Genomic DNA, 27,000 nt, shown 5'->3' on the forward strand with positions numbered 1-27,000 from the left:
CTTAAATTAACTCAAAAGGTTTATTTCTTGACCAAAGCAAGCATACAAAATACCAAATGTTTGGAGGACATTTGTCACCAAAACACCAAGCTCCTCATTGTTTTCAAATGGAAATTGATTATGTATATAAAGATTCAAAAATATGAAATGTTTAAAAACTTAAATACAGTAACAGGAAGCTTGTCACGCGACGATACAAAGTAAAAACCGAAACATTTAGAAAAAAATGCGGGGTATTAAACGGGACTTCTTTTTCCTGGGATTCGAAACATCATTTAAAAATTCACAGTATAAAACGAACCATCTCATTCTCTCGCCGCACTAATGTCCACTAAAACATTCACCCACACAGCGCCGCATCGCAAAGTTTTCATATTGTCCAGAAAAAAACAGAACAAAACGCAGACAAAAACAGACCGACGAACGAAAAAAGCGTGTCTACAACAGCGTGCTGCTGCGTCCATCCCAAGGACCGGGTCGCCCGCCCCTCCCCTCCCAACCCAACCCCCCCCCCCCACCCTCAACCTCCCGGGTCCCCCCGGGGCTGTGCTAATAGCACTGGTGGCTCTTCAGCTGCTCCACGTCCCCGAAGCTGAGTCCGCACTGCGCGCACTGCAGCGCCGCCGCCTTGTCCCCGCTGTGGATCTGCTGGTGCCTCTTCAGGTACTCCACGCGGCTGAAGCGCTTGCCGCACGCCTCGCAGCCGTACGGCCGCTCCCCCGTGTGGATGCGCTGGTGGCGCTCCAGGTTGCCGAGGCGGCTGAAGCTGCGGCCGCACTGCGGGCAGCGGTGCGGCCGCTCGCCCGTGTGCACCAGCTGGTGGCGCTCCAGCGAGCGCGTGTGCGTGAAGCGCTTGCCGCACAGTTCGCAGCAGTGGGGCCGCTCAGCGGCGCAGGCGCACTCGTGGTTCTTGAGGGCCCAGGCGTGGCTGAAGGCGTTGCCGCACGACGCGCACGGGAAGGGCGTGGCGGCCGGCTCGCCGCCCTGCAGGTGGGCGCTGCCCAGCGGGCAGGGGTGCTCCTCCAGCTCCGCCCCCGAGGGGAACCCCCCGCCGCACTGGGTGCAGAAGTGCAGCAGGTCGCCGCCGCCCTCGTCCTCGTCGCCGACGCTGTCCCCCACGCTCCCCGGGGCCGACAGGTAGGGCAGGTCCTCGGGGCCCTCCCCCGGCTCCCCCATGCCCTCCCCCGCCAGCTCGCCCTCCCGCAGCCTTTTGGCCCAGCGCGGGGTCCCCCCCACCGACGAGCCCCCGGACCTCAGGCCCTCCTGGGAGCGGCCGTGGGCCCCCGTCAGGTCCTCTCTCTGCAGGGTGGGCGGCTGGGGGTCGAGCTCCCCTTCCTGCTCCAGCCCGTCCAGGCCGATGTACTTGGGGGCCAGGGGCCCCTCGGCACCGGAGGCCGCGTCCGCCGCGTCCGCCACGGGGCTGACGGAGTTGGAGGCCCTCTGGGCGGCGCGCTCGCGGCCCCGCTCCGCGCGCAGCGCCGTCTCCAGGCCCCGCAGCTCGTCCATGCTCATGCCGCCCTCCGACGGCTCCGTGGAGCCCATCTCCCACTCCTCTCCTTCCTCCTCCTCCTCGCCCCTCTCCCCTGGGTGGAGGGCCGGGGGCCGGTCAGAGAGCTCGCCTGGCAGTGGGAGAGAGAGACACACAGGGGGAGAGAGAGAGACATACAGGGGGAGAGAGAGAGAGAGACATACAGGGGGAGAGAGAGAGACATACAGGGGGAGAGAGAGAGACATACAGGGGGAGAGAGAGAGAGACATACAGGGGGAGAGAGAGAGACATACAGGGGGAGAGAGAGAGAGACATACAGGGGGAGAGAGAGAGAGACATACAGGGGGAGAGAGAGGCGTACAGGGGGAGAGAGGGAGACACACAGGGGGAGAGAGAGGGAGACGTACGGGGGGAGAGAGAGGGAGACGTACGGGGGGAGAGAGAGGGAGGCGTACAGGGGGAGAGAGAAGGAGACGTACAGGGGGAGAGAGAGGGAGGCGTACGGGGGGAGAGAGAGGGAGACGTACGGGCCTTTAGACAGGGTGGAGCTGCTATAGAAAGTGTTCCACACGTTCACTGCTAGGCATGCATTACTGCAGGGTAACATTACCAGCAGGAGGACACTTCCATGTTTCTTTTTCAGCCTAGGAGCTAAGCTACTGTAATACAAGATTCCAATTAAGGCTATATTACTACATAACAAAATCTTACCCCAGTCAATAACTAATCTCAAATTACAATATTGCATTAAAAAATAAACGAAGAGGCGATTACACTAACGCCAAAATCTATAGAAATCGAATAGGACGAAACCGAGGGGAACCTTTTCTCTGCCTTCCATGCAACCAGGAAGTGAACAACCAGGAAACAGACACTCCCATTCTGTCCATACCCACTCATTACTTCCTCGAAGAGACCAACCAACGTGGAAGTCGTTGCTCTCCTTAACGGATCAGAGCAGAGAACGTGTTTTCTCTCTGTGCACCAGGTTAAGAACAGGTGTGAACCAGGTGTACCTTCGCTGTGGGACCGGGAGCTGGTCTGGAGGTTCTGGTGGGGGGGGTCCATCTTCAGGGCCTCCTTGATGAGCCGCAGGGAGGCGGGTTGGTAGCCCTCATGCTGGGCGAACTGAACAAGAAGCGCAGAGCAGACCGTCACTCACTACTACTCCAACCACTGCTAAACCCAGCCTGGACAATTTGCTGATGCATCCTATACGGGTATTTTTGCTACATTCACTTCATAGTATAGGCTTTTTTTTTGCTTCACATACCAAACAACACATCCATCTGCATGTTTGACCCATCATATCCTACGCTTCACACTTTAAATTCTCAAAAAAGGATTGAAAACACATCAAAAGGCATCCCTAAAAACCTGTTTTAAGTGACCCGACCAGAAGCAGCCAATCAAACGTCTTGAATAACAAATAAAGAAACGCTTTGAATATTCAAAGCCCGGAGTGAGCTGAAGAGCGCAGGCTGGCCTGGCCGCGTGCTCATGACCCTGGCGGGCAGACAGCCTTGCCCCTCCACCAGTGGTCGGTGTGCCTAAAAGCTTCACGCACTTAAGGTTTGGAGTGGCCCTCTCCACGGGGCTCCTCTGGCTCTCTAAATATCAAATCAATAGCTCTAGCCTCTACCTGCCTGGGCCCTGTAGCCATTCAGAAAAACACACATAGAACGTGGAAAGATTTTTTAAAAAGGATGTTCGTTTTTCGGGGTGTTTTGTTTTGTTTGTTTTCCCCTCTACTTCTCTATCGGTGAGAATTAGTCTCTCCGTGAAGCTGCCTAGAGATGCAGATAAACCAGCGCCGCTCTCTCCACCTCCTCATCCCCCTGCTCTTGGGGAGGAGGGAAGACACGAGAGAGAGAGAGAGAGAGAGAGAGAGAGAGAGAGAGAGAGAGAGAGAGAGAGAGAGAGAGAGAGAGAGAGAGAGAGAGAGAGAGAGAGAGAGAGAGAGAGAGAGAGAGAGAGAGAGAGAGAGAGAGAGAGAGAGAGAGAGAGAGAGAGAGAGAGAGAGAGAGAGAGAGAGACCCCACCCCGTCCTCACCTCCTCTTTGATGTTGCCCATCTCCTCCCCCTCTCGGCACAGCATGCCCTCCCCTTCCTCGTCCTCCACCGGCAGCCCGCCGCTGTCCTCCTCCTCCTCTTCCTCCTCCTCCTCCTCCACCTCCTCGTCCCCGGGGAACTGGATGAGGTACATCTCGCGGGCCTCCTTGCCTCCTCCCACCGCCTCACCTTCACCGTCGCCGCCGCCGCCGCCGCCGCCGCCGCCGCCCGGCGCGCCTCCCCCACCTCCTTCCTCCCACAAACCCCCCGGCCAGCCCTTGCCATAGGCCACGGCGGAGCCCTGCTTCTGCTTGCCTCCTGTTGTGGGGAGACGAGAGGGAGGAGGAGGAGGAGGAGGGGGGAGGAGGAGGAGGAGGTTGAAAAAGGAGGACAGAGAGGAGGGGGTTGTGTGTGGGGGATGGGGGGATGCACACAGGCAGGAAGTAGAGGGAGGTGGGGGGTGGAATAGGCACAGGAGGAGGCGGTATGGGAGAAGAGGGAGGAGGAGGAGTGTGTGCTTGCGTGTGTTTGATTGCGCGTGTGTGTGTGTGTGTGTGTGTGTGTGTGTGTGTGTGTGTGTGTGTGTGTGTGTGTGTGTGTGTGTGTGTGTGTGTGTGTGTGTGTGTGTGTGGCAGGGGGGGGGGGGGGCGGAGTAGAAGCAGGAGAGCAGGAGGGGGAGGGGAGAAGGAGGAGGAGGGGGAGAGGGGGGAGGGGGAGGAGAAGCGGGAGCAGAGCAGTGAGAGGGAGGGAGGACGGGGGGGGGAGAGGAGGGGGGGAGGGCGCATGAAGAACGAGAGAGAGGAGAAGTGGGCGGAGAAGGACAGACAAGAGGGAGCGGGGAAGGGAGAGGAGAGGAGAGGACACGTGACACGGGAGAGGAGCAGTGGAGAGAAGAGAGGCAAAGTGGAGAGCGGGCGAGAGAGAGCGAGAGAGAGAGAATGTATTAAAGGAGAAAAGGGAGGGAGGGAGGGAGGGTGGATTAGAGAGAAGGCAAGAAGGAGGGGGGGGGGGGAGGAGGAGAGAGGAGAAGTGGCCGTGGAGAGGGAGTGTGTATAATTATGCAGTGCATGTTTGAGTGTGTGTGTGTGAGTGCGTGTTGGTAAGAGTGTGTGTGTGTGTGTGTGTGTGTGTGTGTGTGTGTGTGTGTGTGTGTGTGTGTGTGTGTGTGTGTGTGTGTGTGTGTGTAAGAGTATGTGTTGGTAAGAGTGTGTGTGTAAGTGTGTGTGTGTTTGTGTGTGTGTAAGAGTGTGTGAGTGCGTGTGTGTTTGTGTGTGTGTAGGAGGAGGAGGAGGAGTAGCGGGTGCAGCGAGGAGCGGATGAGGAGTAGAGTGCAGTGGAGTGAGGAAGGGAGGGGTGAGGGGGAGTGTGTGCAACGTGATGAAGGAGAAAGGAGACGGGAGCGCAGGAAGCCAGTGTGGAGGAGGTGTGGGGGCAGGGAGAGAGGAAGGATAAGGAGCCAGAGGAGCGAAGGAGAGGAGGAGGGGGGGGGAGGAGGGGGAGTTAAAGAGGAACGCGGCAGGAAGGGGGAGTGAAACACAAGTGGAGGAGAAGTGGGGTGAGGGGAGAGGGAGGGAAGGAGGGAGAGAGGGGGGAGGAGAGAGAGAGAGAGAGAGAGAGAGTGTGTGAGCCACAGAGCACAGAGGAGAGGGAGGAGCAGAATGCAGCCGATAGAGGAGAGGGGGAGGTGAAGGACATGGGAGGGAGCGAGCGCGAGGAGGAGGCGGGGGAGTAAGAGGAGAGAAAGAGGAAGGAGGGCGGGCAGTAGAGAGAGGGATCAGCTCTAGCCAGATGGCTTCCAAATAGACAAGTGTGTCTTCACATACAAGTCATATACTACATTGCTTTCACAATAAATGATATCCACATTGAACATTTATGATAGTTAGAAATTGAAGATCTATGATGTGCTTCTAATCGGGTAGATCTGGTAACCTTTTGTACTTCCAGGCCTACTGGTCGTGTTATATACTGGAAACGACTGTCTTATAAAAAGGGGTCAAAGTAGATGTCCCCCAGATTAACCATTCACACAAACAAAAGGTATACTTACGAGGCGTTTCGCGTTTTCGTTTCTTTCGTCCACTTACTCCATCCTCCGGCACCGCCAGCCCGGCGTTCCGCCGGTTCTCAGCCCACCCCATGCCGTACTTGCGCTCGTTCCTCAATTTGTTCTCGGTCAACCTGAGGCGAAGTTTCAGAGTCTCGTTCTCCTTCCTGTTGAGCGTCAGCTCCACGATGTAATCGTTGACTGTTTCCTGAAAGAGTTTTGTGATCTCACACACGGAGGCACGGATGAGACTGTCCATGACAGCTGTCAAGTGGGTCTCGAACGTAGTCACGGTCTCCTCCATGATCGCTGACTGCGGGTCCGAGCGGACACACACAAAAAGGGACTGGGGGAACAGATGACGCAGATCACCTGTGATCAAAAGAGAAAACCCATTTTAAGCCAACGATCGGATCGAGGGTACATCGTGCTAAGAGGCTGTTCTGTGTCTAGAAGTGCTTCTCTTCCACGGCACGGCGCGTCCTATTCCACGTCTGTTATGATGAACTTCTAGAAAGGACGACCCTGGCACACTGGGCTCGTACCCGGAGAACCTAGCCGGTGTGGTCGGGGCGCACATGAAGCCACCTCGCCTCGCTTTAGATTACACTGGATGGCCCGTTACTTGCTCAAATGGGAGGGGTAAATACATGATCCGAGGAGGCTAGACTCCCGGAAGGAGCGGTGAAAGCAGCGTTGTGCTATAAAGCGCTGTGGTTTGAAAAGTGGTTGTTGTAGCGCTAGCGGATCGGGAACATTTAGCTTGGGTACGTACCGTCTCTGGTATCTGGAGGGGAGAGGTCAGAAGTCTAGGAGCGAATCGATGGCTTAACGAAAGGATCGCAAGACCAACTCGGTCGAATGTGCTCCGAAAACGGACGAAGTGACAAAGAAAATTAATCCAACTTCTTCCCTCTCTCTCCCGGGCACTGTTTTCCTTTTCATCTCCTTCGACACTGCTTGAGGATGCTTGGCGGCACTGCGCATGCGCAGTACCGTAATTACCCTACACTCTAGAGCAGCCGCACCCATAACATGCCCGATGCGTCGCTAAATGGCTTTTTTAACGAACGCTTTTTAATTATTTTAACCATTTAATGCTTTACCCAATCAGGAAAAATATGTGTTTAGTCTATAAGTTACATGGGGAAAAAGACACGACACCATCATCTTCCAGGGGGATGGTGGCGCTGTCGCCAAAAAGACATTATCACCTTTACACGAGGAAGACTCAAAGTATATTGCCTTCCCTGCATATATACAACCCATATCCAGCTTATGCTGCATATCTCTTATACTGCACTTGCGCCATTAGTACAGTTCTGCAAGACAGCCCTTCAAACATTGCAGTCATGCCGATGTTCACGGTCAATACGAACGTAGCAAAGGATGCAGTCCCAGCTGCCTTTCTGTCCGAGGCTACCTCGGAGTTGGCCAAAGCCTTGAGGAAACCTGCGCAGGTATGCTATAAGGATTAAAAGCGATTATATATTATATTATTCACAGTATCACAATATTGCGTAGTTGAACTTGTATGACTAATTGGATGGATAACCTTCTATCTCCGCCTATTATTTATTGAGCCAATAGGCCTACACATTATTATTATTATTATTATTCGATTATAGGCTACTATTATCAGGTAACTACCGGTATGTGATTACAGGACACTAGCTATTTTTTATTTTTCTGAGAGGGTGGAGAACAAACTGGCAGTTGTATGGGATGGGTTAATCTTAAAATCAAAAGTAGGCCTAGTCTTAGTAAAAGGCGACATGGTGCTGTCTTGGTTTTGAATAAGATCCAAACATAGGGGCCTTGATATTCTGCAGTTCCGCATGGTTACATCAGGGTAATTTGGTGGTGAAACGCATCATCTTGGGAGAATTCCAGAATATCTATTTTTATTGCATTTGGGCTCAACACTGAGAATCTAGGTCAACTCTTAAATCTCCTCGATCTGGTAACAATTGTTTAAGGTATTTTGGTGTGTGTTGTATTTTTGTGCTTATCCTGTCCAATATGTGTATTTTATGGAACTGAGTCCGATAATAAGCTTCAATTCAATTTGTCTTCAATCCAATTCAGTAATTTCCAGGTAAAGACTCATTTAGCACGTGGTCCCAACCCCTAAAGTTGTATATTTGTCTTTCGTGCCAGTGTTTCTGTTGATATATTTATTACATGCTCAATTACTTTTTAATTATGTTAAACCTGATTACATTGTTCTCAACTGCTGTGTTACAGTATGTGGCCGTTCAAGTCAACCCTGACCGAATGATGGTGTTCGGAGGAAAAGACGACCCATGCGCCCTCTGCCATCTTGGCAGCATCGGCAGTATCAGCGGCTCCCAGGAGAAATACACTAAACTCTTGTCTGGACTGCTCGAAAAGCACCTGGGCATCTCTCCAGACAGGTAAAATAGTACAAACACAATAGGGAATTCATTCATAACTGGTACATAAGATGACTGTTCACCAACCTTAACTCATACATGGTTTGAATAGTACAAAGACGGTGGTAAGACTGTTATTATTTGTATGAAACTCCTTTTATGTTTTAATTAAGAATCTACTCTTTAATATTTCTGCTTTAGGGTGTACATCAGCTTTGAGGACATGGCTGCAGCTAACGTGGGCTGGAACAACTCTACCTTTGGCTGAGCTGGCGGACCACACACTTGCAGGACAAAGTCCCAAGTTATCATCAAGTCTGCAATCATTCCTGCGGGCTACCGGTCTTATCCGAGTTACTGAACCCTTTACTTTGTTACAAACCCTGCCCATGCACCTTCTTCCACACTTTCAATAAAGCAATCCTGTGGAAACATGGCTTGGGTTTCTCTTTTAAGTCACTATAAAGTTATTGTAAATTGGACAAGAAGAACATTTAAAAAATCCGAAGCTGTAATTAATGAAGATTTTGTCTATTTTAAAAGCATTTTTGGGGAGGCTATTATAGTGGTCACGACTATTATATAAAATTATTCCTCGTTAAATCCTCACAATTTAAGAATATCAGTTATTTCAAGCAAACAAGGGTTTTTTATACATAAAGAGATACAATTTTACACTTAAAGTTAATTCAAAAAGTATATATATCTGTATATTTATCTTGTTTATCATACTGTTATTATGGAAGCATTTCAGAATAACCTCTTGCACATGTCCAACCTCACAATATAACATTTCTTAATGAAAGACACTCAAAAGAACAGACACTGTAAACAGCTGCTGACCAGATGAAGGGAAATGTGTAACCAGCCATGAATGCTTTACCAGATGAACTGATTTAAAATAAGGAACGTGCAACACAAGAGCTGTACAATAAAGTGCAATGTGTTAACATGGAAGATACAACCACAGTCTTTCCGGGGTCATGTCTACAGAAATAATAAAATAAATATATTGATCTATAACTTATTGACCTATGACCCTGTTTTTTTTTAATGTATTGAGAACAGGAAAGTCTCTTAAAATGACAATAAAATAGAATAGTTATGAAATCAATCAAAAGGTTTGTTTGATTTGTCTGGTTTCAGTGTGTCAACTGTCAGGGCCACTAGGAGCAAAGGGCAGCACAACATGGCATGGGTGTTGGAAAAAAATAACCTTGTATCTGAAAGCTACATGGTTGAATTAAGTTGTATGGTTCATACGCATGCATGTTTATAAGCGATGTGTGCAGTATTGTGCATTAACGCGCTAAAAGTACAGCGTTCATTGAACGCGCTTATACATTTGGTAAACTGAACGTACCCATTTGCAGCTACTGAACGTGTACGCGTCGTTCACTCTCGCGATAGAGAACGACGCTGACGCGATAGTGAACGACGCTCACGCACTGTTTACCGGCAGATGGTTTCCTGCTGCAACCGGCATGCCAGGATGGCTTCTGAGAACAATAACATCAACGTAGCTACTGCTGAAACCAATACTGCGTATGCATATATGAAAGAGATTTATGAACAAACGGGTACAGATTTTAACGGTAAAAACCACTCGTTTTTATGCAAATTATGCCCCCCGGATCTGAGGAAAGTAGTCCGAACGTCAGCCTCATCGACAACGAATTTAAAAAGACATGTCAGATTGAAGCATCCTGACAGTCTTAGGAAATATTGCGACTTAATGACGATCATCAATAAAAGGGTAAGCACAACAGCCGCAAATTTCCTCCAAGACAAACTGACCCAATTTGTGAAGGACGGCGGCTGCGGTTCGCTTGGTTTTTCACTTTCTGCATAATTGTTTGACACACTCTCATTGTTAGGTGTAACTATTGTTCTTCTAAGACATTATTCTTTCTTTCTTTCTTTCTTTCTTTCTTTCTTTCTTTCTTTCTTTCTTTCTTTCTTTCTTTCTTTCTTATTCTCTTCACATTTTGGGAGCCTACTCGTTCCACTTTTTTTTTTTTTTCATTCCATAAATGTTCACATTAGCTTGGAATCCCATTCCTTAACGGTTTAAACAATGTGTTTTCGCTAAAACATATTTTAAAATGTCAACCTCACTTTGCACTAAAGCACTCAACTTATTATCTGCAGGAAATGCATTTTCTAGTTTTTTCCTGGCTTGTAAATTAATCTTGACTCTGTAGCACAGTATTCATTTAGTTTGGGCAGCGGCAATGATTGGGGGGCTGGGGTGGATGGGTAGGTTCAAAATTGTGGACTATGAACGTGAACTAGTTCATATTAACACACCGTCTGTACGTGTTCATGGGAAGGAATCTATTTAATCAGAGAAGGCCAACACATTTAGGTTACCATATTGAGTCTAACAAAATAAAATGGAAGGTGGTGCTGGTAATCTCTCTGTATGTCGTAATAATGATAGTAATCTGACTGTCTACGTGGTTGCTGACAGTCTCCTGTATGAATTGTTCCACAAGGTCATTGTCTCATAGAGCCTGCATGTTTGCTTCGATTGTGCATATCTTGTTCATCCACCACAGTTGTGAGTGCAGCAATGGCCTTCTCCATGTCTGTCTCTTTCCAAGATGGGACATTGTGGCCTTACAACGAAAAACCAACCTCATGCAAAAGATACATTCGTAATAAATATATCTAAAAACGGTTGCTCACTTTAGATACAAGTAAATTGGTGATACCACTGCCATTGATTACAAATGTGTGATGTAACGGTAATGGCTATCAGGTAACAGCACAAAAGAAGGCCAACATACAGACTGGCCTGGCTGCAAATTATAGCTTGTTGGGCAATAAGCAAAAATACCTCAAAGAACTGACTTGATTTATGGACCAGTGAGGACCACTGCGGACTAGTGATGGAGGTTTGGTCCTCTGACTAGGGTTGAGACCAGGGCAGTGGTGACCGAGTGGATCCAGCTCCCCCCCCCCCCCCCCCCGGGCTTTGAAGACTTCCAGACAGGGTTGACCAGTGAGGAAGCCATTCCCATCGATCCAATGTAACTATCTTAAACAGTGCAGCTTATGGTCCTTGTGTACCCAAGTGAGCCATCTTCAGCAGGATGACTCAGCTGCCTAGCAGGCCTACCACGTAGAGAGGACCGCTCCGGTGCTGCAGCTCTTTGTGCAGCAGGTAGATGTCAGCGGTTCAGTGAAGAGGCACCACAGGTCAGTGTGCCACTTCATGGTCATGCCTTTGATGGTGTAGTGTTTCAGGAGGGCCGTACGACACAATCCCACTGATCTCGACGGCTGCATGCACGCACGGTCGGGTGTTGATGGATCTGTCTGTGCCTCTGTCATCAGGTCATTGTTAGAAAGGTGAAGAGCAGGGCGATGGTGACACACTGCATCCCAAGGTAGCTCTATCCTTGTACATGCTGGAAGATAACAGACCGACATGAGTTGGCCTTTGCAGAGGTTATAATCAATACAACACTCAACAATCTAGTCTTATTATAGCCTAGAGTTTTCCTTGTCCTTTTCCTTTTATCAAGGCCATCCTGTGCCAAATGACTCACCTGGGAGTGTGGTCAATGTCGATGTGTTCTTTCCTTTTCCTGGGCGTTTTCATTATGTGGGAGGGGGGGTGGGGGGAAGACGCAAGCCAATGCAGCTCAACAAGACAAAAGCAGCAAGTGATCAAGTTGTGAAATTAACGCAACAAACCTTGTAAGGATTGGAGAGGCATTCCAAATTAACGGTTGCCTTTCAGCCTTTCCGTTTTGAAATGAGTTTATGCACATTGTAGTGAAAAGGGCTCACTGTCTATCTGATCATGCGTTTCATTGCCTTGGAGATTAGGAATACCAAGAAAAATAACAGTATGTCCATTGATCATGATGATAAACACGTATGTGATGGCCAACAATTTGCTTATTAAATTGAGTCCAATATTAGATTAGATATTATTTTATTTATCCAGAGGGATATTATTTTATTTATCCAGATGTGGTTGCCCCAACTACTTCACATGGTTGTTGATGGTGGAAGAAATTGATGGGGGGTAATAACTAAGCCAAGGGATAAATAGCAGATGTGATATGTGGATATTCATCCTATTAACCTGTCTATGATATCGCAAACCTAGAATCGGAAGAACATTCATTTAAGCAATCTAGGTATGTACAATAATAAGTACTTTCCCCATTGGAACTTCCTCTTGTTTTGTAAAAAAATGTTAATTTTATTTTTGATTTGTGACCTGGGATAGTTGCGGACGTTACGGTAACGCTGTGTCTGGGAAAGCCGCGCATGGAGAAATAGCAACACAGGGAAGTTCCATGTAGTTGAGCCCCTGTCGCGCTACAAGCGAAACAAAACTTCCTTCGTTTGAATGCCGGATACCTTTTGCAATTCATTAACGTGGAAATATGCTTCGCAACGGCCAGCTCGCCCCGAGGGGCAAGCATCGAACCGGGTTGTGGAAGTACTTTGTGTACAGTCAGAGGAAAGACCAGACCACCTGCGCGGTAGATTTCTGCACCACAATCTTGTCGGGGAACAACACGACGCAGCTCAGACGGCATCTACAGCAGAAACACCCGGTCATCTATGCGATGGTAATCACTCATGCTTCTGAATCATTCAAGTCTTATCGTGGGCACTAACCGATCGCTGAAAATGTGGACTGGCACACATTTCCGACGTGTTAGCAAGCAAGCTAACGACCACTGCTTAATAGATCTAGAATGTGCCATGAGATTGTGAAGCGGTGAGGTAGGAGTCCATTACGTTCATATAGGAAGTGGTATAAAGGGGGGAAATGATAAGATACTTTGCATTCTATTCATGGTTATTATCGCACAATTTTAGACGCTGTCGAAACATTTTCTTGTCAGTCGACTTTTTTTGTATTGCACTGCGCCTCTATATCCGACGTTACGGTAAATAGCCCCTGTGGTCGGATAGCCGAGCGGGCCTCAAACTATGGCCTGCCCTCCGACAAACTGCTTTAACAAACTACTCGTATATCTTCAACATTGCATACGATCCGGGAGACGAGCCGTCCAAAATAAATAGTTTTTAGGCGAAAGGGCGAGGATTTTATCTTTATTTGAGTCAAGTAAGCAGTAGCCTGGATGAATAATGAGCGTTAGCTATGGATACTGGACCGCCGGATATACGGGTAACTGTCCCCGGGGGGCCATGCATGGTGGACGTAGGTAGGCTACCATTCGTGGACTCAAGTACTTCCGTAGACCTTGGCGGGCTCCAGGAATGCGTGGTATCAACATTGATGTAGTCTGATTTCTTTTTAATTCCTCTACAATCCAATGAAGATAAGAAAACTATTTGTGTTACATTAGAGCGAGAATTGTATCTAAATTGGATTGCGGATCGAGACCCGGTGGTCCGAGCTTATCGTAACTGCTATCGAGTCTAGCGGGTCCAACAAGGCAACTTTGAAAGTAATGTCATTAAAATCCACAACATTGGTGAACAAACATACATTTATTGCCTGATTCAGGTTTTTATTCCAATTTAATGGCCGGACAGCCGCCGTTGATCTAAACCAAGAAGGGTTGAATTGGTGGGTCAATAGTTTGCTTGATAGGATGGCTGAACGCACAAAGTCGTCAAAGGCCTGGCTATACTTCAGTAGAAAGAGAGGTGAGAAGGTTTCGAAATGCCTTTTATGCTCGATGTACATGTCTTGTAAGGGGGGCAACACGACGTCCATGCTGAAGCACCTCAAAGTTGTGCATGATTTAAAAACAAACTGCGAGTGCCAAACTGACCCACTCTTGCTTCCGGTTCCGGACAATCCTCCTCCAACCCAGGTATGGCGCAAGCAACCCACCTTCGTGGGAAATCCCGATCGTTGTCAATAATAATCCAATTGATAGTAGATCCGAAAATTATCCGATCTTTAAAGATGCTGTATCATCCATGCAACTGGTAAGATACTCCAGCTTTCTTGATTTCTGACTAAACAAAATGGGAGGTCTATATATCAGCTCCCAAAAGCAAAACATCTATGCAGGTTTCGATATTCTTGGGTTAAGATTCGGTTAATATTTGGTTTTGATTGTATTTATTAGTTCATCATGTTCCTCAAGCCTCCAATAGACTGTAAATAACGTGTTTTCCCTGCATTATCAGGCAATGTGTGCGGCGATACAGCTTTGCAAATATATATTCTGACTATAATTTGACACGTTGACCGTTTCGTTCTGTTAAAATTTTTAATATTCACACACTTAAAATGACATTGGTTACTTACCAAATTTTTCATTAGTTAAACAAAAAATACCAGTACTTGAGAGAACGAGTATTTTTTGACAGAACTGTTAAGCAGTTTCGAAAATGGTATCAAGAACGAACAAACCCACAGCCCAAATAGAGATTGGGTCATCTTCCATGGAGGCCACCACGTTGCACCGCCTCGTTTCTACAGTATCCCTGAATGGGCTTACAGCCCATAAAAAATATTTTAAAAGTTTTGTAGGAAAGAGGGAGGCATGGTATCCTTTTCCTACAACCCATTTGTGATGCTATTGAGTATCATGGTGCGTTTTATAATGAGCAATGTGTTTGAAATGCTCCACATAATTTGGCGTTCCAAGAAGCTAAACCCACTTAGACTTAAAAAAATAAAAGCACTTTGACGTCGTTATAAGGGTCCGAGAAGCTTAAATCTCTCGCGCCTCAAGCGCGTCCGAGAGAGATTAATTGAAAACTGAATTAACATTTAACCATTATTTAATTCATCTGCATCTTTCTAAACATCAAGGTCTGGCATATGCCCTGCGACTCGACCCACAAGTTGAGACTCCCTGGATCGGATGTTCTATATTTGTGACCTTTTCATAAAACCTGGTTCTAACCCAAATCTTCTTTGACAGCTCCCTCGTGATGGTGTCAGAAGCTCAGGAAGAGGATCTTCTGAGGAGAGACCTTCGCCTCAGGTGCCGGGTGTCGTCACGGAAACTCTGAGGAAGAAGTTTAAGAAGAAGCTGAAGACAATCATAGATTCATTGCTCAGGTCCACTGTGTCCGAGGTCACGAATGCCTTTGACGTCTTCACATTTGACCATCAAATGGTGGTGAAGCAGAAGATAGAGGAATGTTCCATGCTGCGGTTAAAGCTAGAGCAGGCTGAGAACAAACTGAGAGAACAAAATGGAACGTGGGGCAAAATGGAAGACGAAACATACACCGCCGGACCAATCATGCCCGAGTTAAACGTCGATGGTACAACAATTATTAATATTTTCTGTTATATTTCTGATCTCTGGACACTTGGCTGTGATCTCCATGTGTTTCTGCTGTTATAACGCATGCTGCAGCCTGAATTCAGAAACGTACTGCCATTCAGATTTCCTATATACTGTACTTACAACTACGGTAATGTAATGGTCTTCTTTTGCCTGCTTGTACAGAACCCGACGACTGGTGTGCTCCCCTGGGCTGTGAGAACGTAGTGGACCCGGGGCCCTCCACCAGTCACGGGCCCAGAGAGGACCGAAGCAGCTCTCTGTGCTCGTTGTCTGTGTCCCTGTGGCGCTTGCCAGTCATCAAACAAGAGGTTTGTGCATGAAATTAATAGACTGAGGCGATAGAAGCCAAACGCATACTTTCTATTTGGCATATTTTAAATGCATTGTGATTTCAATTATTCGGCGCTCTTTGCTCAATTTAGGTGGAGGATGATGGCTACCAGCTTGACGGACCTTTGAGTGGTGAGTACTGTAATTAACGAGCATGTACAAAGACAATGTTTTGATTGAACTACAAATGATGAACAGTTGCAATATTTAAAGCAAGCCCGTAACCAAATCATTGAGTAAATTATTGCTCACTTTGGGCAGTGGCAACCGTCCTTTTTACTAATAAGCAAGCTCTTGGATTTAGATCGTGATATAAAGGAAGTTAAGTCTGTTTAGCGGTCTTGCTTTTGCGTGACGGCAAGTTTTAAGTCGGACTGTTAGCCCTGTTCTGGCACCCTGTCCAGCAGTGTACCATTTTTTAGATCCCTCATTTGAATCAATCAAAAAAACACAGTTCAGTGCGTTGTACAGAAACCATCGTTTGCATACATTTTGAATGCAGACAGACTATCTTCGATATCTTTAATGTTTAAACTCACAACAAGGATGTCCATCGCCATAACAAAATAATAAGTCAAGAACATATCTCATCACGATTTAATCCATTAAATTGTATTATTCCCTCACTTCACTTCCTTCACATTTGACTGATTGACTGACCTAATTTAATGTAAATCACCCAAAACCAGTGCATAGTGCCTCAGTGAAAACAGTCAATGTATGGAATGAACCCTAATCTTTCACACCCATTGTTGTTGAAACAGGTGCATTTTCAGATGAAGGCCCACAAAAAAATCTTGAACACACCGAGGATCAAAAGATGCCTTTGTCGACCACAAAACAAAGCCGCCCACGTAGCAGTCAGGCAACTAGAAGTCGAAACGGATCAATCAAGACGAAGACTGAACAGCCAATGAATGGCACAGAAAAGGTAAAGATGGAGGTCCCAAACACAGAAAAGGCTAAAGGTAAGAAAAGAACCTTGCAAGCTATTAAATTGGAACCCGAGCCGATGGAAGACAAAAGCGTGAACAAGAAGTACCGTTGCAAGTTCTGTGGCAAATTCTTCGACACAGAGGTGGGCCGCAGTGTTCACCTGAGGATCCATAAGAAGTGTACCGGATGCCAGAAGATGTTCCGATACCCAAGCCACCTTCAGTTACATAAAAAGAAATGTACAGGTGTCCAGGGAGATACCGGTCTGGATACCGCTCGGGATACCGCTCGGGATACCGCTCGGGAAACCGCTCGGGAAACCACTCGGCAAACCGCTCGGGATACCGCTCGGGAAACCGCTCGGGAAACCGCTCGGCAAACCGCTCGGGATACCGCTCGGGATGCCGCTCGGGATGCCGCTCGGGATGCCGCTCGGCAAACCGCTCGGGATGCCGCTCGGGATGCCGCTCGGGATGCCGCTCGGGAAGCCGCTCGGGAAGCCGCTCGGGATACCGCTCGGGATACCGCTCGGGTAACCAAGAAAAGCATATGCCTCAGAAAAAGACGGAGGATTTCACCCGGAGAGGACCCATCCATTTTGCTCGTTAAAACCCAGGAAGCAAACAGGAAAAAGAGGGCTCAGAAACGCTCCAAAGTGAGCACTAGCCCTAGCACCAAAAGAGCCAAGTCGTTTCTCTGTACAAACTGTCACAAGAGCTTTTGTTCGATTGTATGGCTGAAAAACCACCTTTCAAAACATTTACCTTGCCCCAAATGCAAGCAGATATTCTGCTCGAGATACTTTCTAAAAACACACATTTACAAAGATCACCCCAAAAAGCCTGATAAAACGTTGGAGCCTTCTGAGGCTGTTCATAGGGAATTGGCTGCCATTTCATCCAAGGAAAAACTTAGTGAATTGGGTGCTGTTTCATCCAAGACAACAGGTAGTGAATTGGGCACTGTTTCATCCAAGACAACAGGTAGTGAATTGGGTGCTGTTTCATCCAAGGAAAAGCATAGTGAATTGGGCGCTGTTTCATCCAAGACAACAGTTAGTGAATTGGGTGCTGTTTCATCCAAGATAAAGGGTAGTGAATTGGGTGCTGTTTCATCCAAGTTAAAACATAGTGAGCTGGATGCAGTTTCATCCAAGTTAAAACATAGTGAGTTGGCGGCTATTTCATCTAAAGAAAAACGTGAATTGGGTGCCGTTTCATCCAAAGAAAGATCTAGGGAGTTGGGTGCCATTTCATCCAAGACCAAATGTAGTGAATTGGGGGCTTTCCCATCCAAGCCAAAACATACTGAATTGGGTTCGGTTTCATCCAAAGAAAAACAAAGTGAATTGGGGGCCATTTCTTCCAAGGTAAATCATATTGAATTGGGTGCGGTTTCATCCGAGGTAAAACATATTGAGTTGGGCGCGGTTTCATCCGAGGTAAAACATATTGAGTTGGGTGCGGTTTCATCCGAGGTAAAACATATTGAGTTGGGTGCGGTTTCATCCGAGGTAAAACGGGAAGTGGATGCTGTTCCATCCAAAGAAAGATCTAGGGAGATGGGTGCCGTTTCGTCCAAGACGGAAGGTACTGAATTGGGTGCTTTTTCATCCAAGGAAAGTTTGGGTGCCGTTTCACCCAAGGAAAAACAATGTTGTGAAGATGACAGTAAAAATCTGTTTGGGTAGTGGTACTGTGTTAGTGGAGGGCATACAGTAGTAGTTATGAGTTTTTTGTCTACCGAGTTAAATCCTCTGCCTGGGTATCCACTGTGGTACTTCAGACGACTTATTCTAAATTATAAGCACCAATCCTCTATGGTTCTTTTGACGCTATAGTTTCAGAAACCCACAAAGAAAAGTGGTTTTTGGATTTGGATGATAATGTTAAACAAATGTATGCTAAATTATCACCATATGTCCATTTTAATTTTATGAGCACCCTGGGGTTTAATTACGTTCAATTAAAATGCAAAGAGAATCTGAGGAAGGTTTTCTTGAGTTTATAAACGTGTTTATAAGACTTAACTTGACAACATTTCTTAGAATCAACGTTCCTAAATTTCCTCACATTTTGAGTATAATGAATGCTTTTTAGATGTTTTTGTTTTTATTAATACAATTGTGATTGAATGCTGTTTTTGAACAAGAGCTTTCTCTGTCTTTCTCTGCCTTTTCTCGTTCTATAGTTTATTCTATAGCAGTGGGTTCTAAGTATCCATCCGAAAATGTAAAAGAAAGTATTATTCCAAAATGTTCCTTTTTTTTAATTCTTTCTTTTTCTCCGTATGCTTTATTAAAGTGATTTTACTTCCTTCATGTATTTTTCTTTTTCATCAATTATATTAGCCAGGGACCTATAATTCCATACAAATTAAAAGTTTTAAATTTAATTCATGCGTCGAATCTTTCATTCAGCAAATCCCGTCATTAACTCTCACTTTCTACCGCGAGATTTGCCCTCGCTGGCACAACATCACCACACGTACCTTCAACATACTGCCCACACCGACCTGCTAGCTACAGCGAGACGACGGATCCCCGCTTCAAGTGTGAACGATAGAATGAGTAACTATTTTGTATTTATGAAGACTACTGAAGGACTTGCCTCCATATGTATTTTAAATGGCTACCGGTCACAGTAACTCGCTTTTGTGTGTTAGTCTGACCTGTAGCCAGCGCTAGCTCGAACGACAGAACCCTTGCTACGCTTGGTTGGCTCCCTTGTTGACACGCCTGCTGCAGGTTAGGCAGGTGTTTACATGCTATATATATTTATTTCAATCCACAACGTCTGTCTATTGTGGTAGTCTTGTTGGCATTAATATAGAATGGATGCGGAATGTAAATGCATCGACTATCGGGCGAGCTAACTCCATCTCTGTGGCTAAAGCTGGTGGCTCTGCCATCAGTGTTGATAACTGACCTGCGTGCTGCATTTCTACAGATGTTAATGCATGGTAAGGACACCACACAACTCTATACATGTTAATGCATGTTTACGGTGCCACATACCTCAATAGATGTTAATGTGTGGTGAAGACTCCACATAGCCGTATAGGTGTTAATGCATGGTGTAGACGCAACTCCACAGATGTGAATGCATGGCCAAGACATCACATCTGGGGCACTTTGGCGATGCATGCGACACAGTATATCATATTTGAGGTGTGACAGTTGCTAGCTTCTGGTTTCGACGTCTCATGGCTATTCGTAAACGACAGGATTGGTCTACGTTTTGGCATCGTTCTCGTTGACTGCCACCATCGAAACCATTTCCCTTGGAGACCCTCAACTTAAAAACTAGCACCTTTTTTATTTCTTATTAATTAAAAATCGAAACAAAGAACAATGGAGTCCGTGAGGACCGCCTTCCATGCTCAACTGGCCACCGTCATGGACTCGTTGTTGGCAGCTGCTGTGTGCGAGATTGCCAAGATCTTTGAGAGCAGCCTGTGTGAGCAGCAGGCAGAACTGGCACACAAAGGCGAGGAGATCTCTCTGCTCCGGGGAAAGCTTGAACACGTAGAAAGAAGGCTGAAAGTAAAGGGTGGAGGTTCGGATGAGGAGGGAGAGACGTCGGCGGGAGAAGGAGATGGCTACCTGAGGCAGCAGGGTGTGGCAGGTGCAGGTAAGCAATCCCTTTTACAGGTCCTGAAGCACGTAAACAAAATACTGTATGTATGCTTTAACAATAACGTCTCGGTAAGTTTTCCACCAAGTAAAGCAGACACTTTGTAGACATCTCCTGCTACTGTGGAGTGTGTATGTGTGTTTTATTTGCTGATTTGAGCAGCCTCACCGGGCCTCAGTCAGGCTGATTCGACTCTTAAGGGCTGAGTGAGGCACACCTATGGTGCATTGGGTAATCGGCAATCAGGATAAGCCAGACATCACCACACACCCAAGGGAGAGTCTGACATGGCAGCATTTACGACCTGCTCTGGTCTAAAACACCTTGACACGTCTACAATAAACTAGTTTGTACATATCTATCTTTACAACCACTCACACACGTACTGGTGCACACACGCTCGATGGAGCGGTCTGACAAGTTAGCAGTTCCCACCGGTTGTTTTACGTTCTGCCACCTCTACAATAACTTGTTTGTACACAATGCCTTCCAGTGTCCTTTGTGGAGGAGGAGGTGGAGCACGGCAAAGCAACTTGGGTGGCGTGTGGCCGGAGCAACTGCTACGACTATCAATACCAAAACTATAATACAAATTCTTTGTCACTCACTATCTGAACAGGACTGTCTTCTGCCAAGGACGTGTCCTCAGACCCAGCCGACGGGCTCGCTCAGAGTCTGCGCCGGCTCAAGGAAGAGGCCACAGGCCAAGACACGGCTTCTGTTAAGCACGAGGTCGGTACTGGGCTAGACTGGGTTTCTGAAGAGCGCCCCCTCCGGTTTGTTTTTCTGCATCTCATTAACCTAACCGTTCCTGTCGTGTGCAGCATGCGGGATCCAGGGCCACCCCAGGGTCTGTGGCCCCCTCGGAGGGGAGCCTCGCTGCTGGGGACCAGAGACACGCGGACCCCCTGTCTGCCATGCAGGCCAAGGCCAAATGTAAGCATGGAAATAAAACGTGTGTTACAGATAACCAGTGCATGTGGCACAACATGGTTATTTACCTACTTTTCAATGCACGTGTTTGAAAACCTAATCGTCAACAGCTGTTAACACCCCCAACCTTTTTGTTGTTGTTGTTGTCGTCGTGGCAGTATCTCACTGGGACCAGGGTGCCCGTAGCACCGACCACCGGCCCCTCCAGGACCAGACCTCCCCCCCGTTCCTCTCCATCTCCCAGAGCGGCCGCTGTTCGCCCCGGTCGGACCCCGGCCTCGCCCAGCCCGGGGAGTGGCTGGACGGGGGCCGCGGGGGCGTGTCCGCCATGGAGACCCTCCAGGCGGAGGGCACGGGGGGCTGCTCCGGCCCGGCCGGCGCCAGCGGCGGGACGGACGCCCCTTGCTTCCGGCCGGGCTTCGGCTCCGACGAGACGAGCAACGAGGAAGAGGATCCCTCCTTCCCCTTCCTGGACCAGGAGCCCGAGAACCAGAACTCGAACCAGAACCAGCCCCAAGGGCCGGCGGCGGGGCAGCGGGAGAACCGCCAGGACCCGCCCCCGGGAGCCGCCCCCTGGAGGGCCCGGGACGACCGGGGCGCCAGGGGCCCTGTGGCCCCCGTCCGGCGCCCGGCCTCCTTCGCCAGTAGGGACCCCCTCCGACCCCAGTCGATCGCACAGTCGCACGCACTCCGGCTGCCGCTTGCCCTGGGCCACGCCCCGGCCCCCGGCGGCGGGAACGGGCGGCCCTACACCTGCCCCTACTGCACCAAGTGCTTCACCTACCCGTCGCACCAGCGCCGCCACCTGCTGCGCCACACGGGCGTCCGGCTCCACCCCTGCCAGTTCTGCGACAAGAGCTTCCTGACGCCGTCGGAGCTCACCGTGCACACGCGCACGCACACGGGCGAGCGGCCGTTCGGCTGCGCCCAGTGCGGGAAGCGCTTCGCCCGCAGCGGGAACCTGAGGGCCCACCAGCGGGACGTGCACATGGGCAAGAGGCCCTTCGCCTGCACCGAGTGCGGCAAGCGCTTCGCCCACCGCGGGAACCTGAGGGTGCACAACCACAGAGTCCACCAGGGGGAGCCCTACTACATGGACGACCAGCCAGAACCTGAAATGAGCGCCAATCCCATTTGAGAGATTAATGTTGTTTTTTGGGGGGTTACTTTGTGAATTTATCGGCTTAAACACTTGTGGATGTGGATATTCAAAATGGGTTTATTACTTGTTCCAGTGTTTCACTTCCTTTAAATCAAAAAACGACTGTATGAGACACAAAATAAGAGTTTGGTCCTGTTGTGTCCAAACCGGCACGCTTTCATTTGGTTTCAGACGGCGCTTTTGAAAGGGATGGCGCACCCTAATGGTCAAGTTCATCTCTGCTGATTTTTTGCATTTCTCTGCACTGTAAATGACTTTCGTGACTAGCCAATAAAGGGAAGTACTACTATAGCGGCGTGATTTATTTTTTCTCCTTTTGTTCCGTTCCTCTGGATCTGCCAACATTTTCACAAACTATTCGCTATGGATGAAATAGATGAACGCCAGCCAACTGATACCAATGAAGCCCTTTTACTCACCGCAGAGTAGAGAGACCTATTGATGGCATGTGGCATGCACATTTTGACCCGAGGTCGTTCCCTCCTATCCCAACTCAAACCTACTTTGGCTATTGCTAAATGTTTTTTTTTATTTATCATGTTGAACAAAAATAAAACATTGAGTCAGTGTCAAATTAATCATGATTACATTACTGGAAATTGCAGTGTTTAGAGATTAGTGATTTCTAGCAGAATGGCTTTCATGGACAATCATGAAAATGAAACATTTACATTCAATGTTTCTACAGGCGCACAAAACAGACAAAAACGGCTCTAGAGAGCTCTTTTTTCAAAACATGACCGATAGTTTTAATATCAACACAACTTATAAATCTATCCAGGAACCCCATACCATGTAGAATATGAATATCATTTTGGAAGATCTACTCTTGGACCTGCTCGCTGCCACTATCATTTAAATAGACGCATTAGTGATGTTTTGTTACACTCCCAAGGATGACCACCCGGGGGCAGCATGACTGCAGTTGACAACGCTGAACGCACACTCAAATCCTTTTTATTATGCGTGTGCCCTATATTCTTCAATATTTTCCTCTGAAGTATGAATTTTACCTTTGCTTTCATGTGGCTGTCTGGTAAAAAAAAAACGTCCTTTCGAACAAACATTCTGAATTTGTAAATCTGTTTTTGGTTATGAAATTGGAATTTCGTTTTCGCCCACGTCGGTTAATGAGTCCATCCAATCAGGAGGCTCTTTGAAACGCCGGCTGAAGCAGTCGATGATGCATTAGTCCCTGTCTATTGTTACACACATCAACAACCTCTTATACAGAGCAGGGTCGGGCAAAGCTGTTCAAATTCCCAAGGCTGCTGAATCGGGCTTTTGCTCTTTGAAACATCCCATCCTCTGACCTGCTAGTGACCTCCCCTCCCCCCAAGGTCACACGTCTCTCTGTGGATCCCCTTGGTTTGGTGGCTCCTTCACATGGGGCTGAACAGGCTGTTTCAGCAAAGGGTCAGCATATGGTTCTCCATGCATCAAAACAACAGTATCTGAATATGACCGAGGACAGCTTGGGGCTTCATGTGGCCACAAGGCAATGAATATACCCTGAATGGGTGATGCTGAACACACACAGACAATGCTTGTATTTAATTGAAATGGATTCTTTGTTCCTGGATTGGAGTCAGCAGTCGAACGAGTGTGTTGAACAAGGGGAGATATGGACCATGTAGCTTTAGGCTGTCAAAGATATGTTACGGTCAAAGGCAGTTATGGGGTCAGGCATGTTTTTGCATACATTGTGTGTTTCTGGATGTGCTTTTGGACTGAGTGTTGCCATTTTTGTCCGTATTTTGGCATCAGTATTCTCCTTGTTTTGGCCTCAGTGGATTTATACTGCAAGAACAACACATTAGCAGTTAACCACGCTTGCGGGATTATAAAACATCAATGTTTTTAATATCTTACCAGAAAGGTTTTGTTGGATAGTGGAAGAAAAACTTAAATGTATAACCCAATAATACATTTCTAATGTATTGCTCCATTAACTTAAGCAAATTAAATGCCGAAAAGAAATTAAAATAGGCCTGCCTCCATTTCTAAATATGATTGGGAGTACCATTACAGGAACAGAGCATACTTCCTGTTCCCTTTCCCACAGACCCATTCTCCTAGTGGGACCCCAGGCAGGACGTTTATAATAACTGTACCTCCCGTGGTACCTAGCATGTCCCATCCACGCTTTATTACCGGACCAATCGTGTTATTGCTCTGCGAATCAGCTGGGGTTCGGTTTGTAATGAGCTGTTTACCTTTAATGTCGCCCTGCCGAGACTAAAGTCTCTCCTCCCTCCGGCAGCACTCCTGTAGGAGTGGAGTCACTGCCCCCAGCCCCAGGCCTGGTGCCACGCTCCACCACATTTCACACAAAAGTGAAATCACTTAAAAGTGATAACATAGGAAAAAAGGCTTCAGGAATCAACCCAAACTCGAAACCATGCGACGTCGTTTTGATACTCTATTTGTGCAGCGTGACGTGGCACCTCTGTGTCCTTGGCATCTGTCTGTGGAGGTATTAGTATTGATGTGGGGGTATGGGCGGTGCGCTGGGCTTTTTTATCGCGGGGCTTTTGAGCTTCTGTCAGCATCGGGGCTGATTGGGGGCCCCGCATCGGCCCGAGGGCCGTCCATAATTTTCCCTGCTCGCTCCCCTCCCCAGGGGCCCCGCGTTCATCCGGGCAGCCATTACCGTATTGACCCCCCCCCCAACACACACACACACACACGCACACACACACACACACACACACACACACACACACACACACACACACACACACACACACACACACACACACACACACACAGCCCCCCCACACTCTTCGGGGGATTACAGTGTCTTCCCCGAGGCGCTGGGATGATCCATCGTCTGCTGGCGGTATTTAAGCACTTGCTTAATGTGCTCGCAGTGTCGGGTCGCCTCGACCACGCACAGCTCTTCACTTTCACCCCCTAAACTCCTTCTTCTGTTGGAGACGGAGAGCTTTGCGGCGGCTAGACTAAAAATGCGTTGTGTGTCTGTCGGGATTGTAGACGTCACTCTTAGTGGTTCTCGCCGGTCACACACGAGGGGACACCCGTATCTCGACCAACAGGCTTTTAGTGCGTTGGTGTTGGTTGGTGTTTGGTCCTTATTCATTGTTTTATATCGTTTTGTTGTGGATGTGGATTTGTTTGATTTTGTGTGATGTGTGTGTGTTTGTCTGTGTGTGTGTGTGTGTGTGTGTGTGTGTGTGTGTGTGTGTGTGTGTGTGTGTGTGTGTGTGTGTGTGTGTGTGTGTGTGTGTGTGTGTGTGTATGTGTGTGTGTGTGTGTGGGTGTATCTTAAAACCAAGCCACAAAAAGCACGTACTTGTACGAAGACAGGCAGGCAGGCAGAGAGGCAGGCAGATAGACAGACAGACAGGCAGGTAGGCGAAAAGATGGTCAGACAGCCACACAGTGATGCCGAGTGGGACTTCATTATCTGTTTTCTCCAGAGTTCCGGGATATTCCAAGGGCTGAGCTGTCCTCAAGTGCATGCATGCAGGGCTGTGTGTTGGGGCATGCTTGTGTGAGTGTGTGTGTGTGTGTGTGTGTGCTCTTGGGGGGGGGGGGGGGGGGTTGCTAGGCAACCCTGTGTCTGAGCAGAGGGCTGGGGGGGGTGGAAGGGAAGGGGAGGAGCGGCAGGGCAGCAGACACAGACCGTCACAAGCTTCCACACGTCCGATTGGACGTGTGAGTGCACCTGATTAATGCTGATGTCTGATCGTTAAAGTTCCGGCCGGGGTCCTGTCCTCACATCCTCCCTGTGGTTAACAGGAGATAGACGTACGGATCGGGTCACAACACTCCCCGTGTATTTGATAGGTTGTTTTTGGTCATCCACAGATACCAACGCACATCTTTGCGCGACAGTGTTGTCCTGTTGCCGTTGTGATTGCCGAGAGGACGGCAGGCCTACACGGCGCTTCGTGACACAGGGCAGCGTGATCCTCCGGGATCGTGAGTCACCAGTGATTCAACACATTGCCGTCGGGCGGTGATTCGTCAGTGGGCTCCGTCCGGCTCTCTGATGTAAGAGGGAACTTAGCACCCTGGCAGTGATCTGTTGTATGCGTGTGTGTCTCTGTGTGTAGGGGGTTGGTTGGCTAGTGTTTGGACAGGTGCCAGTTCCACCAGCCTGGCTCTTGATTACACGTCATCCCTGGACGAGCAAAACAGGTCCTTCATTTCTGTCCCTGCTCTCTATACCATCCACACACACACACACACACACACACACACACACACACACACACACACACACACACACACACACACACACACACACACACACACACACACACACACACACACACACACACACACACTATTCTGCTGATTAAAGCAGGCTGGGGAATGACAGCTGCAGGTTGCTTGACATGTTTACAGCGCCAAGACTAATCATTTTGGTGGGCAATGCTACAACGTGTTACTGGGACATTCGGCGTCAGTCGTGTGGACATGGACCATCGCTGATAAAAAAAGTGTGTGTGATTGTGTTTAGCTGCAGTTGCAGTTTCTTTATTAGTCATATGAAGGTTTCAAGGTTACCTGGAGGCGCGTGTTGTACAAAATAAACACAAGTCAGCTCAGCAGTAAGAGCCCACATCGCAATAACAGCACTAGTCACATGAAGATACAATAAGAAAAATACCAATAGAATGACATGAATAGAGAATAATGAATGCAAGAATATTGCATACGTACAAATAAAGTGTATACAGTGTGTGTGATGATGTGTGTGTTTGTGTGTGTGTGTGTGTGCGTGTGTGT

General features: G+C 48.0%; 4 protein-coding genes across 8 annotated transcripts; 3 read left to right on the forward strand and 1 right to left on the reverse strand.

The window, feature by feature from the left end:
• Position 1: 1 nt before the first annotated feature.
• LOC115551932 (zinc finger protein 316) lies at positions 2–6,596 on the reverse strand. The gene is made up of 5 exons (XM_030367556.1): positions 6,364–6,596; positions 5,592–5,960; positions 3,543–3,859; positions 2,506–2,617; positions 2–1,619 (listed from the first exon to the last, which is right to left on the reverse strand). Exons 2-5 carry the CDS (start codon positions 5,890–5,892, stop codon positions 550–552), a joined length of 1,800 nt encoding a protein of 599 aa, XP_030223416.1. The 5' UTR covers positions 5,893–5,960; positions 6,364–6,596; the 3' UTR covers positions 2–549.
• Positions 6,597–6,749: 153 nt separating this feature from the next.
• mif (macrophage migration inhibitory factor) lies at positions 6,750–8,420 on the forward strand. Its single transcript, XM_030367592.1, has 3 exons — positions 6,750–7,048; positions 7,836–8,005; positions 8,186–8,420. Exons 1-3 carry the CDS (start codon positions 6,770–6,772, stop codon positions 8,250–8,252), a joined length of 516 nt encoding a protein of 171 aa, XP_030223452.1. The 5' UTR covers positions 6,750–6,769; the 3' UTR covers positions 8,253–8,420.
• A 948-nt stretch (positions 8,421–9,368) lies between these two features.
• Positions 9,369–18,903, forward strand: LOC115551931 (uncharacterized). Of its 5 annotated transcripts, none has more exons than XM_030367550.1 (5): positions 9,369–9,740; positions 14,869–15,217; positions 15,406–15,551; positions 15,666–15,705; positions 16,338–18,903. In XM_030367550.1, the coding sequence occupies exons 1-5, from the start codon at positions 9,447–9,449 to the stop codon at positions 18,197–18,199; spliced, it is 2,691 nt and encodes an 896-aa protein (XP_030223410.1). In that variant the 5' UTR covers positions 9,369–9,446; the 3' UTR covers positions 18,200–18,903. The 5 variants fall into 5 exon arrangements, with proteins under 5 accessions (XP_030223410.1, XP_030223412.1, XP_030223413.1 ...); XM_030367552.1 differs by lacking the exon at positions 9,369–9,740 and adding an exon at positions 12,253–12,582; XM_030367553.1 differs by lacking the exon at positions 9,369–9,740 and adding an exon at positions 12,906–13,185.
• Positions 18,904–19,007: 104 nt separating this feature from the next.
• LOC115551935 (zinc finger protein 764) lies at positions 19,008–22,530 on the forward strand. Its single transcript, XM_030367558.1, has 4 exons — positions 19,008–20,141; positions 20,764–20,876; positions 20,969–21,080; positions 21,236–22,530. Exons 1-4 carry the CDS (start codon positions 19,862–19,864, stop codon positions 22,213–22,215), a joined length of 1,485 nt encoding a protein of 494 aa, XP_030223418.1. The 5' UTR covers positions 19,008–19,861; the 3' UTR covers positions 22,216–22,530.
• The last annotated feature ends 4,470 nt before the right edge of the window (positions 22,531–27,000 follow it).

The sequence above is a fragment of the Gadus morhua genome, chromosome 10 (genome assembly GCF_902167405.1).
Source record: "Gadus morhua chromosome 10, gadMor3.0, whole genome shotgun sequence".
Taxonomy (NCBI): domain Eukaryota; kingdom Metazoa; phylum Chordata; class Actinopteri; order Gadiformes; family Gadidae; genus Gadus; species Gadus morhua.